This window comes from Heterocephalus glaber, unplaced genomic scaffold, assembly GCF_053883595.1.
Source record: "Heterocephalus glaber isolate CG9 unplaced genomic scaffold, H.glaber_assembly_v1.0 deba00001461, whole genome shotgun sequence".
Lineage (NCBI taxonomy): Eukaryota > Metazoa > Chordata > Mammalia > Rodentia > Bathyergidae > Heterocephalus > Heterocephalus glaber.
The window spans coordinates 32,364,890-32,382,361 of NW_028258308.1; the positions used below are offsets into that span (position 1 = coordinate 32,364,890).

At 39.0% G+C, this 17,472-nt stretch overlaps 1 protein-coding gene across 1 annotated transcript in view; it reads right to left on the reverse strand.

Annotated features, from left to right (window-relative positions):
* Positions 1 to 9,178: 9,178 nt before the first annotated feature.
* The window catches only part of Ppp2cb (protein phosphatase 2 catalytic subunit beta), a 36,175-nt gene continuing 27,881 nt past the window's right edge, over positions 9,179 to 17,472 (reverse strand). The window contains exons 6-7 of the mRNA XM_021236731.2: positions 16,971 to 17,089; positions 9,179 to 9,936 (exon numbers count right to left, since the gene is read on the reverse strand). Of these exons, the coding sequence (XP_021092390.2) occupies positions 9,864 to 9,936; positions 16,971 to 17,089 (192 nt within the window). The 3' untranslated portion in view covers positions 9,179 to 9,863. The remainder of the gene's footprint in view (positions 9,937 to 16,970; positions 17,090 to 17,472) is intronic.

Here is a 17,472-nt window from a genome sequence, read left to right on the forward strand (position 1 = left end):
TTCTTTATTCCTTTACTGTGGAGTTTATTACACTGTGACTATTCTTATTTTGCCAAATAATCCCTTGGGGAAAAGCTATGTCTTTTTTCCCTGCAGAAGTACTATATAGTAGATGCTTACTTAATACGTGTTTGAAAATATTAGTAAGTTGTCTCAATTTTTAACTTTTTGTGTCTGAACTATGCCACATTAAAAAACATTGATTGTAAATTATAAAAGATCTTCAAAACCTTATAAAGTAAAAAATAAAAAGTCTTCCATAATCCTGTACCCAGAAATAAGCATTGGCTTATTATATTGTTGGCTCAGGCCAACAAGCTTGATTGAGTGCAGCTTCATGAGAATTCTTAGAACCACCAAGCTAAGCTGCTCCCAGATTCTCAGCCCTCAGGATTTGTGAGATCATAAATGTTTTGGTCAGCTAGGCCTTGAGCTTATTTATGTGTTTGGTTTTTTTTTTGGTACCGGGGATGGAACTCAGGACCTTTGTGAGGCAGGCAGCAGAATCACTGAGGTAAATCCCTGGCCCCTTTTGCTCATTTGTAATGCAATATATAGCATACAGTGAGGTGCTTCCATAACAAAATTCTAAAATGTGACAGTGACTTTGGGGGCAGGAATAGGCTTTGAAAAGAAGTGTTACTGGAAGCCTGAAGTGCCTTGAAACTGGATAAAAAACTGATAAAGCTTTGAGGGAGGGCTTGGAGGACGTTACTGGCTAAACTGGCAGGAAGTTCAGAAACACCAACAATTACGTGGAACAATTATGTAGAATGAATTAATTGGTCTAGCTAAGAAAACATTTCCAACCAGAGTAGTGAAAATGCCACTTGTTTTCTTCTTGGGGCTTACAGTAAAATGAGAGGGATGAGCTAAAGAAAGAATTGTGAAAAAGGAATCAGGGCTCACCTAGAAGCAGCCAGCCTCTCCACTTGACAAATAATGGTAAAATTAAAGAATGACTTCACAGCAAAGATCAAATCTAGAACATTCTCAGGAAAACGTCATTTAAAAATGAGGGTAAAAGTATGTCTATAAAATCCTTTGTTTAGGCCTGAGAAATATCAAGTGTAATGGCATAGAGTAAGATTCACAGAAGACTCAGAAGTTTTAAAAATAATTACATCACCTGCTGGGTGTGATGGCACTCAAATGTAGTGCCAGGTACTAGGGGCTAGTGAGGCAGGAGTTGCTTGAGCCCAGGTGTTCAGCTAGACTGGGCAGCAAGACCGTGTTTCTAAAATTAACTAAATAAATGATATAGTTGCATCAGTAGCAACATGGTCAATGTGAACTCTTTCAGAGATAAAATGCTTTTTTGATCTCCAAAATTCTACTGGGAAGAAATGAAGAAAAATGTTTTGCTGTAAAGTTGTGCTACCTTTCACGTAAAATGATTACAAAGGTGAAACTGAGGCCTCCCGGGACAAAGCTGAGAGTCATGGAGTCATTTCCTCAGCAACAGGACTGAGTCCTAACACTTGCCTAACTGGAATTTAGAATCATTTGTGGATCAGTAATTTGTATATGATTTTCATTTCGAACAGCTTTGAGCAGGAATGTCCATGGGAATTTTGTCTGTCCCATGATGGTATGCTGGATATGGGGAGTGGCCCTATCTTATCTTTTAGGCTTATAGATCTGGAGTTGTGTTTGTGAGCTGTACCTGCAGCTGGGGGTGTAGCTTGGTGGTAGAGATCTTACCTAACATGTTCGAGGCCCAGGGCTCAATCCCCAGCACTGGGGGAGAGGGAAGATCATACCCTAGGAGTCTCTCATCTGTTCATAGACTTAATAATGTACATAATAAAATCCTGAACTTTTGAGCCCATACCTTAATGGCACCAGGCTTCTGTGTTCCTTGGGATGGAGGGAATGTGTTTTTGTGTGAGAGGGACAGGAATCACTAGGGGTTAGAGGATAGACTGGGAGCCAGCATACAAGATAGCTCCCAGTACTTGCTTCTGGAATTCACTGTGCTGCACTTTCTCACCATGTGGCAGGGTGGACCAGCAGAACTAACAAGACACGGTATATACCTTCTTCAAGAATTATAAAGGCCTGCACTGCTCTCTCCCTTTGTCTCTGCTCACTTGTTCTGGTGGAAACCAGAAGAGAACACGTGCCCAGAATAGAAACCCATGCCAATATTTCCCTATATTATACTCAGCTAAATTAGATAGAAATTAACAGGCAGTCAAGGATTGAGCACTTGAGGGAGTAAGTGCAGAAGACAGAGACACACCAAGATTGTGGCTGGAGGCCAATGTGAAGAGAGCCAGGCAGACCTCAGGAGGGGGATGCAATATCCAGGCCTACAAGCCTCCCTAGAGATAAAAAGCAGTTTGAGATACTGTAATCAGCACTGTCTAGTCCAGGGAGCCCAGAGAGGCATCAGATGCTTAGGTGAGCGACCGGAACATCTGGACCCATACTCCCCCCTCTTCTAGGAATGCCTTTGTTCTAGGGGAAGTTATAATAAGCTAAAGTTAATGATGAATGATGCTCATCATATACCCTCGTTATGTGCCTCGCTTCCCTGTTGGATCAGTATCAGCTAAGCAACTATACTTGTAATCCTATAGGTTAATTGTAGTTGAATCCAAATTATGGTTTTGCTGTAAAAAATATCCCTAATAAAGAGCCTCAGTGCCACCAACTCAGGACCTGTCTTGGAAATCCAGAAGCTGTTCTTTCCAATAAAACTCTCTTAACCTCTCCTCCTTTGGTTTGGAACTTTATTCCTCGATGTTCTAAGACCACAAACTCGGCATATCTGATATCTAACAGGTTGGGAGTTGTTTTCCTCATCACACCAAAGTGTGCTTGCAGTTAATCCTCTAGCCGCAGGCATAGCTCCAGAGACTGCAGGTCTGGCTGACATCTTTTTAGTTATTGCTGCTGCTGTTTGAGACAGGATCTTTCTATATGACCCAAGTCAGCCTTGAACACATAGTCCTCCTGCCTCAGCCTCCAGTGTGCATGCACCCTCATGCGGGCTCTGGGTGACAGCAACCTTATGAGGATCCTTGAGCTAGAGAGCCAGCTGAGCTAGTCCTGGATGCCTCTTCCATAGAAACTGCAAAATAAAGGTTGTTTTTAGTTACTAAGTTTTGGGGAAATCTGTTATGTAGCACTAGATAATTAGTATAGGAAATACTCAGGGCATTTCCCCAAACAGTACAAAGTCCTTAGGAATGACTTTTACTTGTCTGGGTAGATGTTTTTGGTTTCTGTAGGTGCTGATTTCTCTTAGAATTCCTTTCAGAGATTCAGCAAGCTTCTATTATTCTTTAAAAATAAGACTCAAATGCAAATAGAAATGCAAAAGAAAAAGAATGGACATTTTTTTTTTTTAAACAAGGTCTTGCTATGTAGGAACTGACACTTAAGTTTTTAGATGCTCTCTCCATGTGTGTGTGCATCTGTGTTTACTGTAGCCCTCTGGCAATGAGATGGAAAAATTGGAAACATGATTAATGGATTAATTTTTGTAGGTATGAGAGAGGAGGGAGAGGAGGGAAGGGAAGAGACTTATCTTTAAAGATAACTACTAAAGTATGATAGGAACTGGCTAAAATTTGCTTCAAAAAAATTTGGGGCAAGAGTAATATCAAAGCTAAGTGATAAATACATGGTGGGGGATTTATATTCTTCTTCTGTAAAACTTTCCATGATTAAATGTTAAAGGGTTATTAACAGACTTAAGATTAAGAGGGATGCTTTTTTGACTGCTAGTACTGGAAAAAAAAAAAGGATGATTTGTAGATTTGTCAAGTGACCTATAAGGTCTCACTAAATTGCCCAGGCAAGGCTTTCAGACCTATTTCAACTTAACCTGTTTGCTATTGTTTTTAATAATATCCTTCAATGAAAGAGTGAAAGTGAAAATGTAGAAGACCTACATCTTAAGTACATTACAGAGTATGATGCCAGAAGTTCAACCCCAGCTTGGGCAATTGAGACACTTAACAAGACCCTGTCTCCAAAAAAAAAAAATTTTTTTTTAAGGGTATGGGGGATGTGGTGTGATAGTACACACCTATAATTCCCGCACTGGAGAGGCTGAGGCAGGTGATCACAAGTTCAACACCAGCCTGGGCAACTCAGCAAGAGCCTATCTCAGGAGAAAAAAAAAAAAAGAGGAAGAAGAAGAAAGAATATGCTTCAGAGTATTTTCAAAACATGTAATGAAAATGGTCAGAAATGCCCTGGGATCAGACAGAAACACCCCAAAGCAAGTCGACCTTGGAACAGACTAACTAGGTGGTTACTGGTAGCTGTGGGGTAGCCAGCACAAAAGCTCTGTAAGATTTTCTGACCCTTCTCTTAAGCTCTTAGGAAGATACAGCAAGTATATGACCACAGGTAACTAGCAAAGGGCCACTCACTGTTCCTGGAAGAAGAGCACCTAATCCCATCTTCCTCACCCAGAATTTAGGAAAATATTTATTGCTGCTGGGAGGAGAAGAGATGCAAAGATTGTCTGCCCTGGGAGAAAGAGGCAGAAAAAGGGATCTACCATACCACTGATGGGTGTGGGGCAGAAAACTCAAGCTCTAACCAACTGGAGATACAAGGCAGAGATTGGGCCCCAGGAAGGAGGCCAGGAATGCTGAAGAAACCTTCCCTTGGAAATCAAAGACAAAGGGCCAGCCTAAGATTGTGGCTGAATTTGAACAGAAGAGAACCACACAGGCTCCTACTGAGTGACAAGCAGCACTCCTGGGGAAACTGGGGAAGAGGTGAGAGTGGAGAGAAAGACTCTTTTATGCAGATGTGCGGGGGCAGCTTGAAGCTGAAGGGGGAGCAAGAGCACCTGAGAAAAACCTAGCACCCCAACCTCTGCCCTCAGCACACAGGAGCCATTTGAGGTCATTGGCTTTGATTCTGTGGGTAATGACAAAACTTTGTATGTACCTAGTGAATAATATCTTCCACAAATGAACCCGAAATCTTTCTTTGGTACAAGGAGTTAAACCTCCAAGGGCCTCATGGATGAGAGGCAAACTAACCCCCAGCCTCTTTCTTTTTCGTTTTTGGTACTGGGGATTGAACCCAGGGGTGCTCTACCACTGAGTTTTATTATATCCCCACCCTTTTTCATTTTTTAAAAAAAATTTTGCTATAGGCTCTTGCCAAGTTGCCCAGGACAGACTTGAATTTGTGATCCTCTTGCCTCAGCCTCCCTCAGCTGGGATTAGACATGCATCTCTACACCCAGCAAAAACAGCAACAACCCCCCCCCCCCCGGCAAAAAAACCTTTAAAGATACACAAGATCTGAAGGAGTTCATCACCAGAAGACTTGCACTACAAGAAATTTAAGTCCTTGGAGCAGAAAAATTATGCCTGGGGGAAATACTTATCTACACAAAGTAATGAAGAATACTGTGTTAAACAGCACCTATTTTACACCAATAAATACATGAAAGGCTTTTCTTATTTAAATCTCTTTAAAAGATAAATTTTTAGGGGCTTGCCTAGCATGCTTTGCCTCACATGCTTGAGGACCTGGGTTCTGATCTTTAGCACTGTATACACACACGAAAAGATAATTTACTGTTTAAACAAAAAGGTTTATAATATATGTAAAATGAAAGCATATGAACTACAAAAGCATGGACTTGGGAAGTATACCATTATAAGGATCTTATACCATAGGTGGAGTGGTATAATATTACTACGTTGTTAAAAATGTGTATCACAGGCTGGGGATTTAGCTCAGTGGTTCCGCCGCCTACACTGCAAGTACAAGGGCCCGAGTTTGATCCCCGGTACCAAAAAAAAAAATGTGTATCACAAATTCCAAAGAATTACTAAAGTAATAGTTATACCTACCTTGCCACAATGAGATAAATGGAATAAAAAATACTGAATTAATCCAAAAGAATTCAGAAAAACAGGAAATGGGCTAAAAAACAGCAAGATGACATACTAAAACCTAACCATACCAGTAATCACATCCAATGTAAATAGTCTATATATCCCCAGTTAAAAGCAAAGACTGTTAGATCAGGTGCAGTGGTGTGTACCTGTACTTCCAGCTAGCTACCTGGGAGGCTAAGGCAGGAAGCTCACTTGAGCTCTAAGTGTTTGAGACCAACCTGGGAAACACAATGAGATCTCCTATAAACAAACAGTATTAGATTGAATTTCTAAAAATTCAACTAAATGCTGCCTACAGGAAGCATATACATTATGGTTTAGATCTAAACTGTCCTCCAGGCACATTTAGGGTGGTATGGCTGTAGATACCACTCAAGTAATCTCTAAGTTTCAGGCTTTCCCTACATTTCTTCTAAGCTCTCATCAGAATCAATCTTAATGCTGATTTCAGTGATTAAGGCTTTTTCTAGGTTGCTCCTCAAAATTCTTCCAGACTATTACTTATTGGAGACTGATCAGACCCCCAATCACCTGACCAAGGGTATGGTGGCAGGATTAAAAAGACAAGATCTTAATGCATAAATGGGAGGCCCAGGACAGTCAAAGCTCTTATCAGGCTAAGACACCGTCTCCTGGAGCTTGCCACTATTTATTGAAAATGCAGCTTCTAGAAGGGGTAAAGGGGCAGTACAGGGAACGGTGGAGTGGAGAGTACTGATGTGAGCAGGTTCCTAGCAACAAGGGAATGAAACATTTTTAGCAAGAACAACTCATAGATTAATGGGAAATTTGTTTCTTCCCACAGATTACTTTTTGCCTCTATGGGAGTTTTCTGTACTGAGTCATGCTGCCCTTAGCTACACCATTGTTTTGCCATCCAAGACGTCACAGCGACACAATCATTGAGGCCTCTGCTGTAAACAGTGGTGTGGGGAAATTTTTTCTTTCCCACACACCAACTGCTGGCTCTTCAGGCCAGCCACTGTGGGCCAACAGGCAGACTCAGACTTTCAATATGAAAAGCCAATTATAAATTTGCAGCTCGTTCAAGGTGGTCTCTATCAGTTACCCAGTTCAAAGCCATTTCCACATCTTTAAGTGTCACTCTCAGAACTAATTTTATCTTAGTCTGTGCTGTGTTACTATAACAGGGTACCGGAGCCTAGGTAATTCATAAAAAAGATTTCTTACAGTTCTGGAGCCTGGAAAATCCAAGAAAAAGAAGCTGGCATCTGGGGAGGGCTGCCTTCTGTGTCATCCCATGTCAGAAGGCTGAAGAGGAAAAGAGCTCAAAAAAGCAAGAAGATTGTACTCATTTTATAACAAATCATGGAAACAAACCTCATTATGAAACAATGGTATGACCCAGGGCCGGGGATTTAGCTCAGTGGCACTGTGCCTGCCTTGTGAGTGGAAGGTACTGAGTCCGATCCCCAGTCCCCAAAACCAAAACAAAACAATGGTACAACCCATTCATAAGGGCAGAACTCCCGTTATCTACTCACCTCTTTAAAAGTCCTAGCTCTCAACAGTTAGTTTGGGGGCTGTTTCCAACACATGAATTTGGGGTTGCATACTGAAACTATAGCAAACATACTGTATTTTGGTTGGGTGCATATGGGTTTAGAAATGAGCTAACTCAATTTTACATGTATTGATACTCTCCTTAAATTTTGCTGGTAAGGCAGGCGGTGGAACCACTGAGCTAAATCCCTGGCAGACTGTCTTTTAATTAGAGAATTTAGTCCATTTATATTGATTCTGATTTTGAGATACAGTAAGTCCCCAACTTAGGAACATTCAAGCTTTGAACTTTCATAGATACGAATGGACTTTGGATTACAAACATTCAGATACAAACAAATTGTGGAAGTAGCTCACATGTCTGCTCTACACTGTCACAGTTGTGCTGCTGTGCTCAATCAGAACCCAGGATGTCTAGAAGCAAGAGGAGAAGCAGTGATGTGGACTGCTAAGCAAAAGCAATATACATTGTATCTTTGGGTCAAAGGTTTGTTAAGAGTTACATTTTATGAACTCCCAGAATGGAACTCATTCATGAGTAGGGAACTTACTGTATTTATACTTATTTCTAATATTCTCTTTGAAAACTTTTTTTTCCCTTGTATTTTCCACTTCCACCCTCACCATCAACACTGACTCCAAAATCTACTCTTAAAACATGGAATTTATACATTTGAATAGTATTATCATTACTACTTTTACTAACCTTTCAGAGATCTATTCCTATTTCTAGATCAAAAGTAGAGATTTTATTGACTGATTGAGACAGGTTCTCACTATGTAGCCCAGGCTGGCCTCGAACTTGCTTCGATCCTCCTGCTGCAGCCTGTCAAGTGCTGGGATTATAGGTGCGTCACTACGCTTGGCTCAAAACTAAAGTTATTATTTAGTTTTAAAATTTTTTTACCCAATGTGTTATATACATGTACCAATTCCCCACAATGAATGTATTCATTATGCCCTGCTAACATGTACTAATAAAAATTTAAAAATATTCTCCTTCCTAGTTCCATAAATCTACAGTGATAGCACATAATCCATACTTGTACTTAAAATCATGAATAAATTAATACAAATCACCTAATGAAATGTTTAGAAACAAAAATGGCCTTTTAATGGTCTAACAATTATCATCTAATATTTGGAATATTTTCCCCTCGGAAAATGAACTTGGATGGCAAGTATGAGGTCAGCCCAGGCAACTTAGTGAGACTCTTTCAAAAAATAAAAAAAGGGGACCAGGGATTTTGGTCAGTGGTTCCACCGCCCGCCTCTCAAGCACAAGGTCCCAAGTTCAATCCCCGGTACCAAAATAAATAAATAAAAAAGTGTTAGGGTGTATCTTAGTGATATAGTGCCTCTGAATTCAATTGTGAGGACCAGGAAAAAATTACATTTTTTGCAGGGCGGTGCTTAGGCTTGAACCCAGGGCCTCACTCATGTGCTAGGCAAGTACTCTACTAATCAGCTAAATCCCCAACCCAAGAGCATTACATTTAAATCATCTTTCCACAACTATTTGTTATATGAGATTTTTTTGTTTTGTTTTGTTTTTTGAGACAAAATCTTGCAACGTAGTATAGGCTGGTCTTTGAACTCATATGTAGCCCAGGCTGGCCCCAAACTCACAGTGACTCTCCTACCTCATCCTCCAGAGTGCTGGGATTACAGGTGTGTTCTACCATGCCCAAATGTTTTAAGAAATTTTATACCAAGTTTAAAAATAAGGAAGCTTTCATTTTATGCAGACCACAGTTAAATCCATGTTTTTGTTTAAAATGAAAAGTTTATTTGCTCAGTACACCAAATAGGAGCAACCACTGTCATGACAAATATACAGAAATGTAGAGATCAACATAAAACAGTAATGTAAATGAAGGGCAATCTGTTTAATGTTATGACAACATACTCCCAGGAAGAATCTTTTCTTCAGTTAATTATACATTTCAATAAAATAAAGGGTAATGGATTAAGTGGAAGTCAGCTTGTGAATTTTTGTTAAAAATAAAACTCCAAATGTATTAATCCATGCTAGTTAAACACTATAACTAAAATTTCCAAATAAGCACAAAAGGAGGTAAAGCAGTTAAGTTACCTTTTTTTTCTGGAACAGTCCAGAGGAAAATAGTTACTACAAATACAGCAGGCAAACCGTTGGACTGACCGATCTAGGACATAGCGTACTAAATTTCAGTCTCAAATTGTGCTAAATGCTCATCATTAGTATGGCACATTTTGGTCCATGATGTGGTTCAATGCCAAGATAGATCACAATTTGTTACCAAAAGAGATTACTGTTGCCTTTTAAAAATTTTAAATACACACATACATATACATATACATATACATATATATATATATATATATATATATATATATATATATATATATATATATATATAAAAGCCAAGTATACTTTCACATACAAAGGCAGTTTTTCCCAGGAAGAATTTACAGGAAGTAGTCTGGAGTGCGCCGAGTTACATGAGGCTCTCCACGACGAGGTGCTGGGTCAAACTGAAGACTACAAACAGCAAAGAAAGGAACTCATTAAAATATTTTACTTCAGAAGCAAACAAATCAATAAAAAATAAGACACTGAATAGAAACAGTAGTCCTTGGGCCGGGGATTTAGCTCAGTGGTTCCACCGCCTGCCTCGCGTAAGTGCAAGGTCCTGAGTTCAATCCCCAGTACCAAAAAAAGAAATAGTAGTCCTGGTTTCCCAATGCTGCTGCATTAACACAGGCTGGAATGACCCTAGGCAAGTTATTCTGGGTGGTCTTAATCAGTATCATCACTTTACAAAGCTATGGTAAAAATTTAAAGCAGGCAAGAAGTCTATTCCAGAGCCTAGCAAAGAAAGATTTGTAATGCTTCTCTCATTCCTGATTTTAGGGAGACAACATTTTTTTTATCATTAAGTATGATGCTAAATGGGGGTGTGTGATTTCACAGATTGCTTTATCAGTTGAAGAAGTTTCCTTCTATGAATAGCTTGTTGAGTATTTTTATTCTGAAAGGATATTGGGTTTCGACAAATGCATTTTCTGTATCTACTAAGATGACTGGCTTTTGTCCTTTACTTTTTTTTTTTTTTTTGAGACCATCTCACTATGTAGTTTAGGCAGGCCTTGCACTATGTAACCCAGGCTGGCCTCAAACTCTTGGCAATCCTTCTGCCTCAGCCTCCCCAGTACTGGGATTTCAGGCATGTACCATTATGCCCGGCGGCCCTTTAATTTTAACATGGTTTATTACACTGAACCAACTTTGCATTCCTAGGATGAATCCTACCTGAATTTTCCTTTTCTAATCAGTCCTGGAGGTCATAACCTTAAGCATGCACACAGTCTTCAATATGTCAGGGTGGGTGTGATTTTTAAGCCTGACTAAAGGGTGTTCCTGGGTCAGAGCAACTTACTATTCAGCTGGTGTTTGATTGAAGTTTGTGTTGGGTTACACACATTGTTAACAAACCAATTTATTAGTTTCCTACAGCTATCATCACAACTGGGTGGCTTAAATAACATGGATTCATTCTCTCAGAGTTATGGATGCTAAAAGTCTGAAAGGTGTTGGCTGGGTCTTGTTCCCTTTGAAGGGTCTAAGGAAAAAGTCTTCCTGATTCTTGATTTATAGATACATCACTCCAATCTATGTTTGTTTTTTTGGTACCAGGGATCGAACTTGGGTCCTTGTACTTGTGAGGCAAGCGGCGGAACCACGGAGCTAAATCCCTGGCCCCTATTTTTTTTTTTTAAAGAGAAATTTCACATATGTGTGCAGCTGTGTTATTTTTAAATTGTTACTAGTACATGTTTGTAGTACATAATTATACTGATCATGGGGAGTTGGTACATGTACATAACATATCTTAACTCTTTTTACTTCCCTATGCCATCTTTCCCCTGTTTGCCTATCTTCATATGGCTTCTCTCCTCTGAATCTGTGTTGCTTTTCTTCTAGTGAGGATATTAGTCATATTGGATTGAAGGTCCACTGTAACCCAGTGCAACCTCATCTTAATTAAATCTGCAAAAAAGTATTATCAAATAACATCACACTAAGGTTTTGAGTAAATATGAATTTTTTGAGAGGCCACTATTCAACTCAGTACAATCTATGTATGGCTTGGGAATGTTATCAGGAATATTCCATACCTTACTCAGTGGGTATAGCTAGTACATGCACATAGCCTTCTTGCCACCCTGAATTTACTGTGATCCCAGCAGAGCTTTTCTTGGCTGTCTCTTTCCCTCATTTTATCTGTTAACTCTTGTTGCTCTACTCTTTTGCTTGTCACCAGGAGTATCACAGGAACCGTGACACTCATAACTGGTCTTCACCACGACAGCCACCGTTTTCAAGAAAGTACTCAGGCTGAGAATTTTCTACCCTCTATTCTAAATAAGGCAGAGCTGAGGAACTTTTCTGTTTTGCCTCTCTACTCTTTGAGCAGAACTTCTGTGCTACTGCTGGGGACAGGTACAGACTGCTTCTGACATCTCCTGATCCACAGAATGTGCTGTGGCAAGAGCAACTATGAACCCAGTCTTCTCAACTTGTCACAAACATCTGGAATAGAGCACCCTAGAGGTTGGGTTGAGGAAGAGAGCCTTGGCCACTTAACCATCTACCAGAAGTACAATGTCTATAACCCAAGACCAGGGCAGCTGGGACGAGTTTAATCTGGGATAAAAATCACAGCCCCAGACTGGGAGCTATAGAAACCCCACGGTTAAGAAGCACGGAGCCATGGGTGAGCAGCTGGAACAGTTTCTGTAAAGTGGCTAGGGAGTAGGGAGAGGAAGTAAGTCATGGATCGGATGCCACAGGCTCCAACTGTTACTGTTGAGATTTGGTAGATTTTTCTTGAATAACTGTTGTAAGCATTTGGGACAATTCCCAAAAACTTTTTAAAAAATTGTTTTTCTCCAGTTAAATGGTTATTTTTGTTGTGGACATAGTCTGTCACATTTCTCCTTTCATAATCCAGAAGCAGAAATCTACCTCATTTTAGCAGCTACATTAAAAATTTTTCTTCTAAAACTGAAGAGAGCAGACCTGGAGGGTGCCCCCCAACCCCACGTGAAAGAGCAACCTGGAGCAGCCCGCCCCCCGGCCAGCAGACTAGGGGAATGGTGGGAGCAACCAGATCCTACAACTGTTAACATTAAGCCAACAGCCCACTTGAACACTCACTTTGCAGTCTACATCCAGCAGAGAACAGAGGGCTGATTGGGTCCCTACCTACCAACAGGAGCAAGGACTTGCCTTGGCTTGAACAGTAGCCACAGTCTTCTGGCACAAACAGAAGGGCCTCTAGCGCAAGGAGGGACCCACCCTTAAAGATGCACAGGCCCTAAAGCTAGGCACAAAAAATCCTGTCTGGCTGTGTCCCAAGGCTGCAGATCATGGAAAGAAACCACTCATTCAGTAACCCAGAATTTTTTCTTTGACTCAATCTTTTTATTGATTTTTCTGTTTTGTATTATTTTTATCTTTCCTTCATTGGGTTTTTTCAGAGCTAGGGATTTTTTTCCCACTTTATTTTTTCTTCTTTTACTTTCTTTTTTCCCCCTTTTCTCTCTTTCCTTCCCAGCTTTTCCTTCATCTCCTATTTTTGCTGCTTATCATTTTTTTCTAGCAATTGTTCTCTATAACTATTAATTTCCTTTCACTCCTTAATAGATCTCCTATCTTACTTTTCTCTCTTCCTCATATCCCATTAGTTAATTTTTCAAATTTTGCTTTTTTCCCCATTCTTCAGATCCCCCACTCCCTCTACCTTTTACTAGCACAACTACTAAACGTTATGAATTTCTAGATAGCTAACTTTATGCTATTGCGGTTCAATACTGTGCTACTGTTAATAGAGGTAAAGTTGTTCCATTTGCTAGATATTTACTGTAGGTCAATATTTGGCTTGTCTTAGTGTTCACAATATAATTACAGATCTCTTTCTATGGACAAGGGTAGTATTTTGTTGGTCCTTAGGGTTTATAAATATTCAGCTTGTATTTCATGCTATAATTGATGCTGATTTTATTACAATAGCAAAAGTGTCACAGCTGTTGCTATTAACTGATTTTCTTGAGATGCCAATATCTAGATTGGCCACAGGCCATTAGCAATACTGTGGCCCATTCTGGGAGAACTGGCTATTGGGGCAAACATGTTGCCACATTCAGCATGTTATTTCAAGTGAAGATAGGAGAGAGAAAAGATCCAAATCAATGTAACTAGAAATGAAAAAGGCGAAATCACAACAGATGCAGCCAAAGGAAAAAAAATTATTAACATCTACTTTTCAAACCTGTATGCCAATAAATTGGAGAATTCAGAAGAAATGGATAGATTCCTAGATACATATGAATCACTCAAACTGAACAAAGAGGATTAAAAAACCCTGAATAAATCAATAACAGGTAATGAAATCAAAGCAGTAATAAATAATCTACCAACTAATAAAACCCCAGGTCTGGACAGGTTCACTGCTGAATTCTATAAAAACTTAAGTTCTAACATCAATCCTCCTCAGGCTTTTTAATGAAACTAAAAGGGAAGGAATACTCTCCAAGTCAATTCCTGGAAGCTATCATCACTCTGATTCCAAAACCAGACAAGGATCCAACCAAAAAAAAGTCTATGAATGAATATAGATGCAGAAGTCTTCGTAAGATAGTGGCAAATAGAACGCACGAATCATCAGAAAGATGATATGTCATGACCAAGGAAGCTTCATCCTATGGATGCAAGGATGGTCCAACACATGAAAATCAATAAATGTAATACATCATATAAATAGAAGCAAGGACAAAAATCACATGATCATTTCGTAAAAATGCAGAAAAGGCCTTTGACAATATCCAACATCTTTTCATGACAAAAACATTGAAGAGAAAAAGTAGAGAAGGACCTTATCCCAATCTGATAAAAGCCATTTATGACAAGCCTCCTACCAAAATCATATTAAATGAGGAAAAACTAAACACTTTCCCTCTAAAATCAGGAAAAAGACAAAGATGTCCTCTATCACCACTGTTCAACATAGTACTAGAAATATCAGCAAAAGCAGTTAGGCAAGAAAAATAAAAGGGATATATATAGAAGATCCCCCCAAATCCAACAAAAGACTCTTAGAATTAATAACCAAATTCAGTACTGTAGCAGAATACAAAATCAACACACAAAAATCAATTACAGGCACGCCTGTAATCCCAGCACTCAGGAGGCTGAGGGAGAAAGATTGCCCTGAGTTTGAGGCCACTCTGGACCACATAGTAAGTTCAAGGCCAGCTTGAACTACACATCGAGACCATCTCAAAACAAACAAACAATACTTTCCCTGTACGCTAATACTGAATCCAATGAAAAAGAAATTAGGGGAAAAATACCACCACAATAGCACCAAGAAAAATTAAATACTTAGGAATTAACCTAAGGAAATGAAAGACCTCTACAATGAAAACGACAGTGCTCTGAAAAAGGAAAATAAAGAAGATATATAAAAAAATGGAAAGACATCCCCCATTCCTGGATAGGTAGAACCAGTATAGTAAAAACAGACATACTTCCAAAATTGATAAACAGATTTAATGAAATCACAATCAAAATACCAACAGCAGTCTCCACAGATCTAGAGAAAATAATCCTAAAATTCTCATGGAACCAGAAGCGACCCAGAATAGCAAAAGCAATCCTTGGTAACAAGAGCAAAGTGGGAGGTATCACAATCCCAGACCTAAAGCTATATTATAAAGCTACAGTGATAAAAACAGCATAGTAATGACATAAAAACAGACATGAGAACTGATGGGACAGAACAGAGGATGCAGAAATGAACTCAAGCACATTCAATTATTTGATCTTTGACAAAGGGGTCAAAAACACACAAAGGGGCGGGGAATTTAGCTCAATGGCACTGTGCCTGCCTTGCAAGCACAAGGTCCTGAGTTCAATCCCGAGTACGGCAAAAAACCCCAAAAAACCAAAACAAAGAAACACACACTGGGGGAAGGATAGTCTCTTTAATAAATGGTGCTGGGAAATCTGGATGTCCATATACAGAAGACTGGACCTAGACCCATATCTAATACCATGTACTAACCTAAAATAAAAATGGATCAAAGAACTAAATGTTAAAACAGAAACTAACTTGCTAGAAGACAAGATAGGAAAATTCTTGGGCTGGGGATTTAGTTCAGCAGCGGAGTGCCTGCCTGGCAAGCTCCAGGTCCTGAGTTTGATCCCTGGTACCAAAAAAAAAAAAAAAAAAAAAAAAAAAAGTAAATTCTTGAAGTCTTAGGCATAGGCAAGGACTTTCTAAAAAGAACCTCAGCAGTACAGGAAATAGTTTGAGAATCAGCAAATGAGCAAATTAAACAGCTTCTGCATATAAATCAACAACCAACAGGGTGAAAAGACAATTTACAGAATGGGAAAAATTTTTTGCCAGTGATTCTTCAGACAGAGGACTCAAATCTAGAATACAGAAAGAATTAAAAAAAAAAAAGAGATCCCCCAAATAAAGACCCAATAAAAAAATGGGCAAGCAATATGAATAGATACTTCTCAGAAGTACAAATAAATATATGAAAAAATGCTCAACTTTGCTGGCCATTAGAGAAATGAAAGTTAAAACAACACTGAGATTCCATCTTACTCCAGAAAGAATGGCTACCATCAAGAAATCAAATAATAACAAATGCTGGAGAGGCTGTGAAGGAAAAAAAGAATACTTCTACACTGTTGGTGGGAGTGTAAACTAGTACAACCATTATGGAAATCAGTATGGAGATTCCTCAAAAAACTAAAACTAGAGGTTCCATTTGACCCAGTTATCCCCCTACTAGGTATCTTCCTGAAAGAGTTAAAGACATTATATTACAGAGAGACATGTATACATGTTTATGGCAGCACATTTCATAATAGCTAAATATTAGAAGCAGCCTGTAAGACCATCAACAGATGAATGGATAATGAAAATGCGGTATTTGCACCCCATGGAATATTACTCTGTCATAAAAAAGATAGGCTGGAGTTATCTGTAGGAAAATGTGTGTACCTTGAGACCTTAATATGAAGTGAAATAAATCAGACAAACTTAATATCATTGTTTCTCTTATATGAGAAATCCAGAGTGAAAATAAAGAGTAAAATAAAAGATACATAACAGGAAGTAGGAAGGTAGATTGTTCCCAGAAGGGAAGGAGATCAGGAAATACAGAGAGGGGAAAGGGAAGGAAGGAACGAAGGGAAAAGGGATGAAAATAATGAATTGTGATGTGTTATGTAAATGTACCAATTCCACACAAAGAATGTAAACATTATGTACTGTAAATATGTACAAAACAGGGGAGGTAAAGAAATGTGTGGAGGGTGGATGGATGGAAGGGAAAAGGGATGAAAAAAGGAATTAAGATGTGTTATGCACATGTACCAACATCCCATGAGGAATCTAAACATTATGCACTACACATATGTACTAATAAACTAAAAATTTTAAAAATGTATTGGAAGTTGATTACATACAATTATCACTTAGAGTTACTTACAAAGAATATTTTAAGGTGTCATCCAATTCCATAATAGCAGCCTGGTTTCCACAACGATAACAGTAATTGGGTGCACTGAATATGGTAACCACATTCCGATCATGACACCAATTGTATCCCTGCAGCATTAAAAAAAATGTTTCATTATAAAATGATGATCCTGACTATAAAAAACCCCACAAATATCCCTTGGAGATACACAGTCATCTATGTTACATTATATGGCCTCCATCTTGAATAGTTTATCTATCTGTACAGAACACTGTGTTAACTACTGGGAACAGGGTGCTGTTACACAGAGCTCCTAACTGTGCAATTGTGCTTAATTTTTGAGATTTTAGCTACACTGAAACTTCTTCCACAATGACGACAGGTTTCTCAACTTTCATAAATTGTGTCAATTTTTGCTTATATATTTTGAAACTATTATCAGTAAACACAAACTTAGCATACTTTCTTCCTAGAGAATTGGGCCAATTTTCTTCAATGATGACTGTTTTGC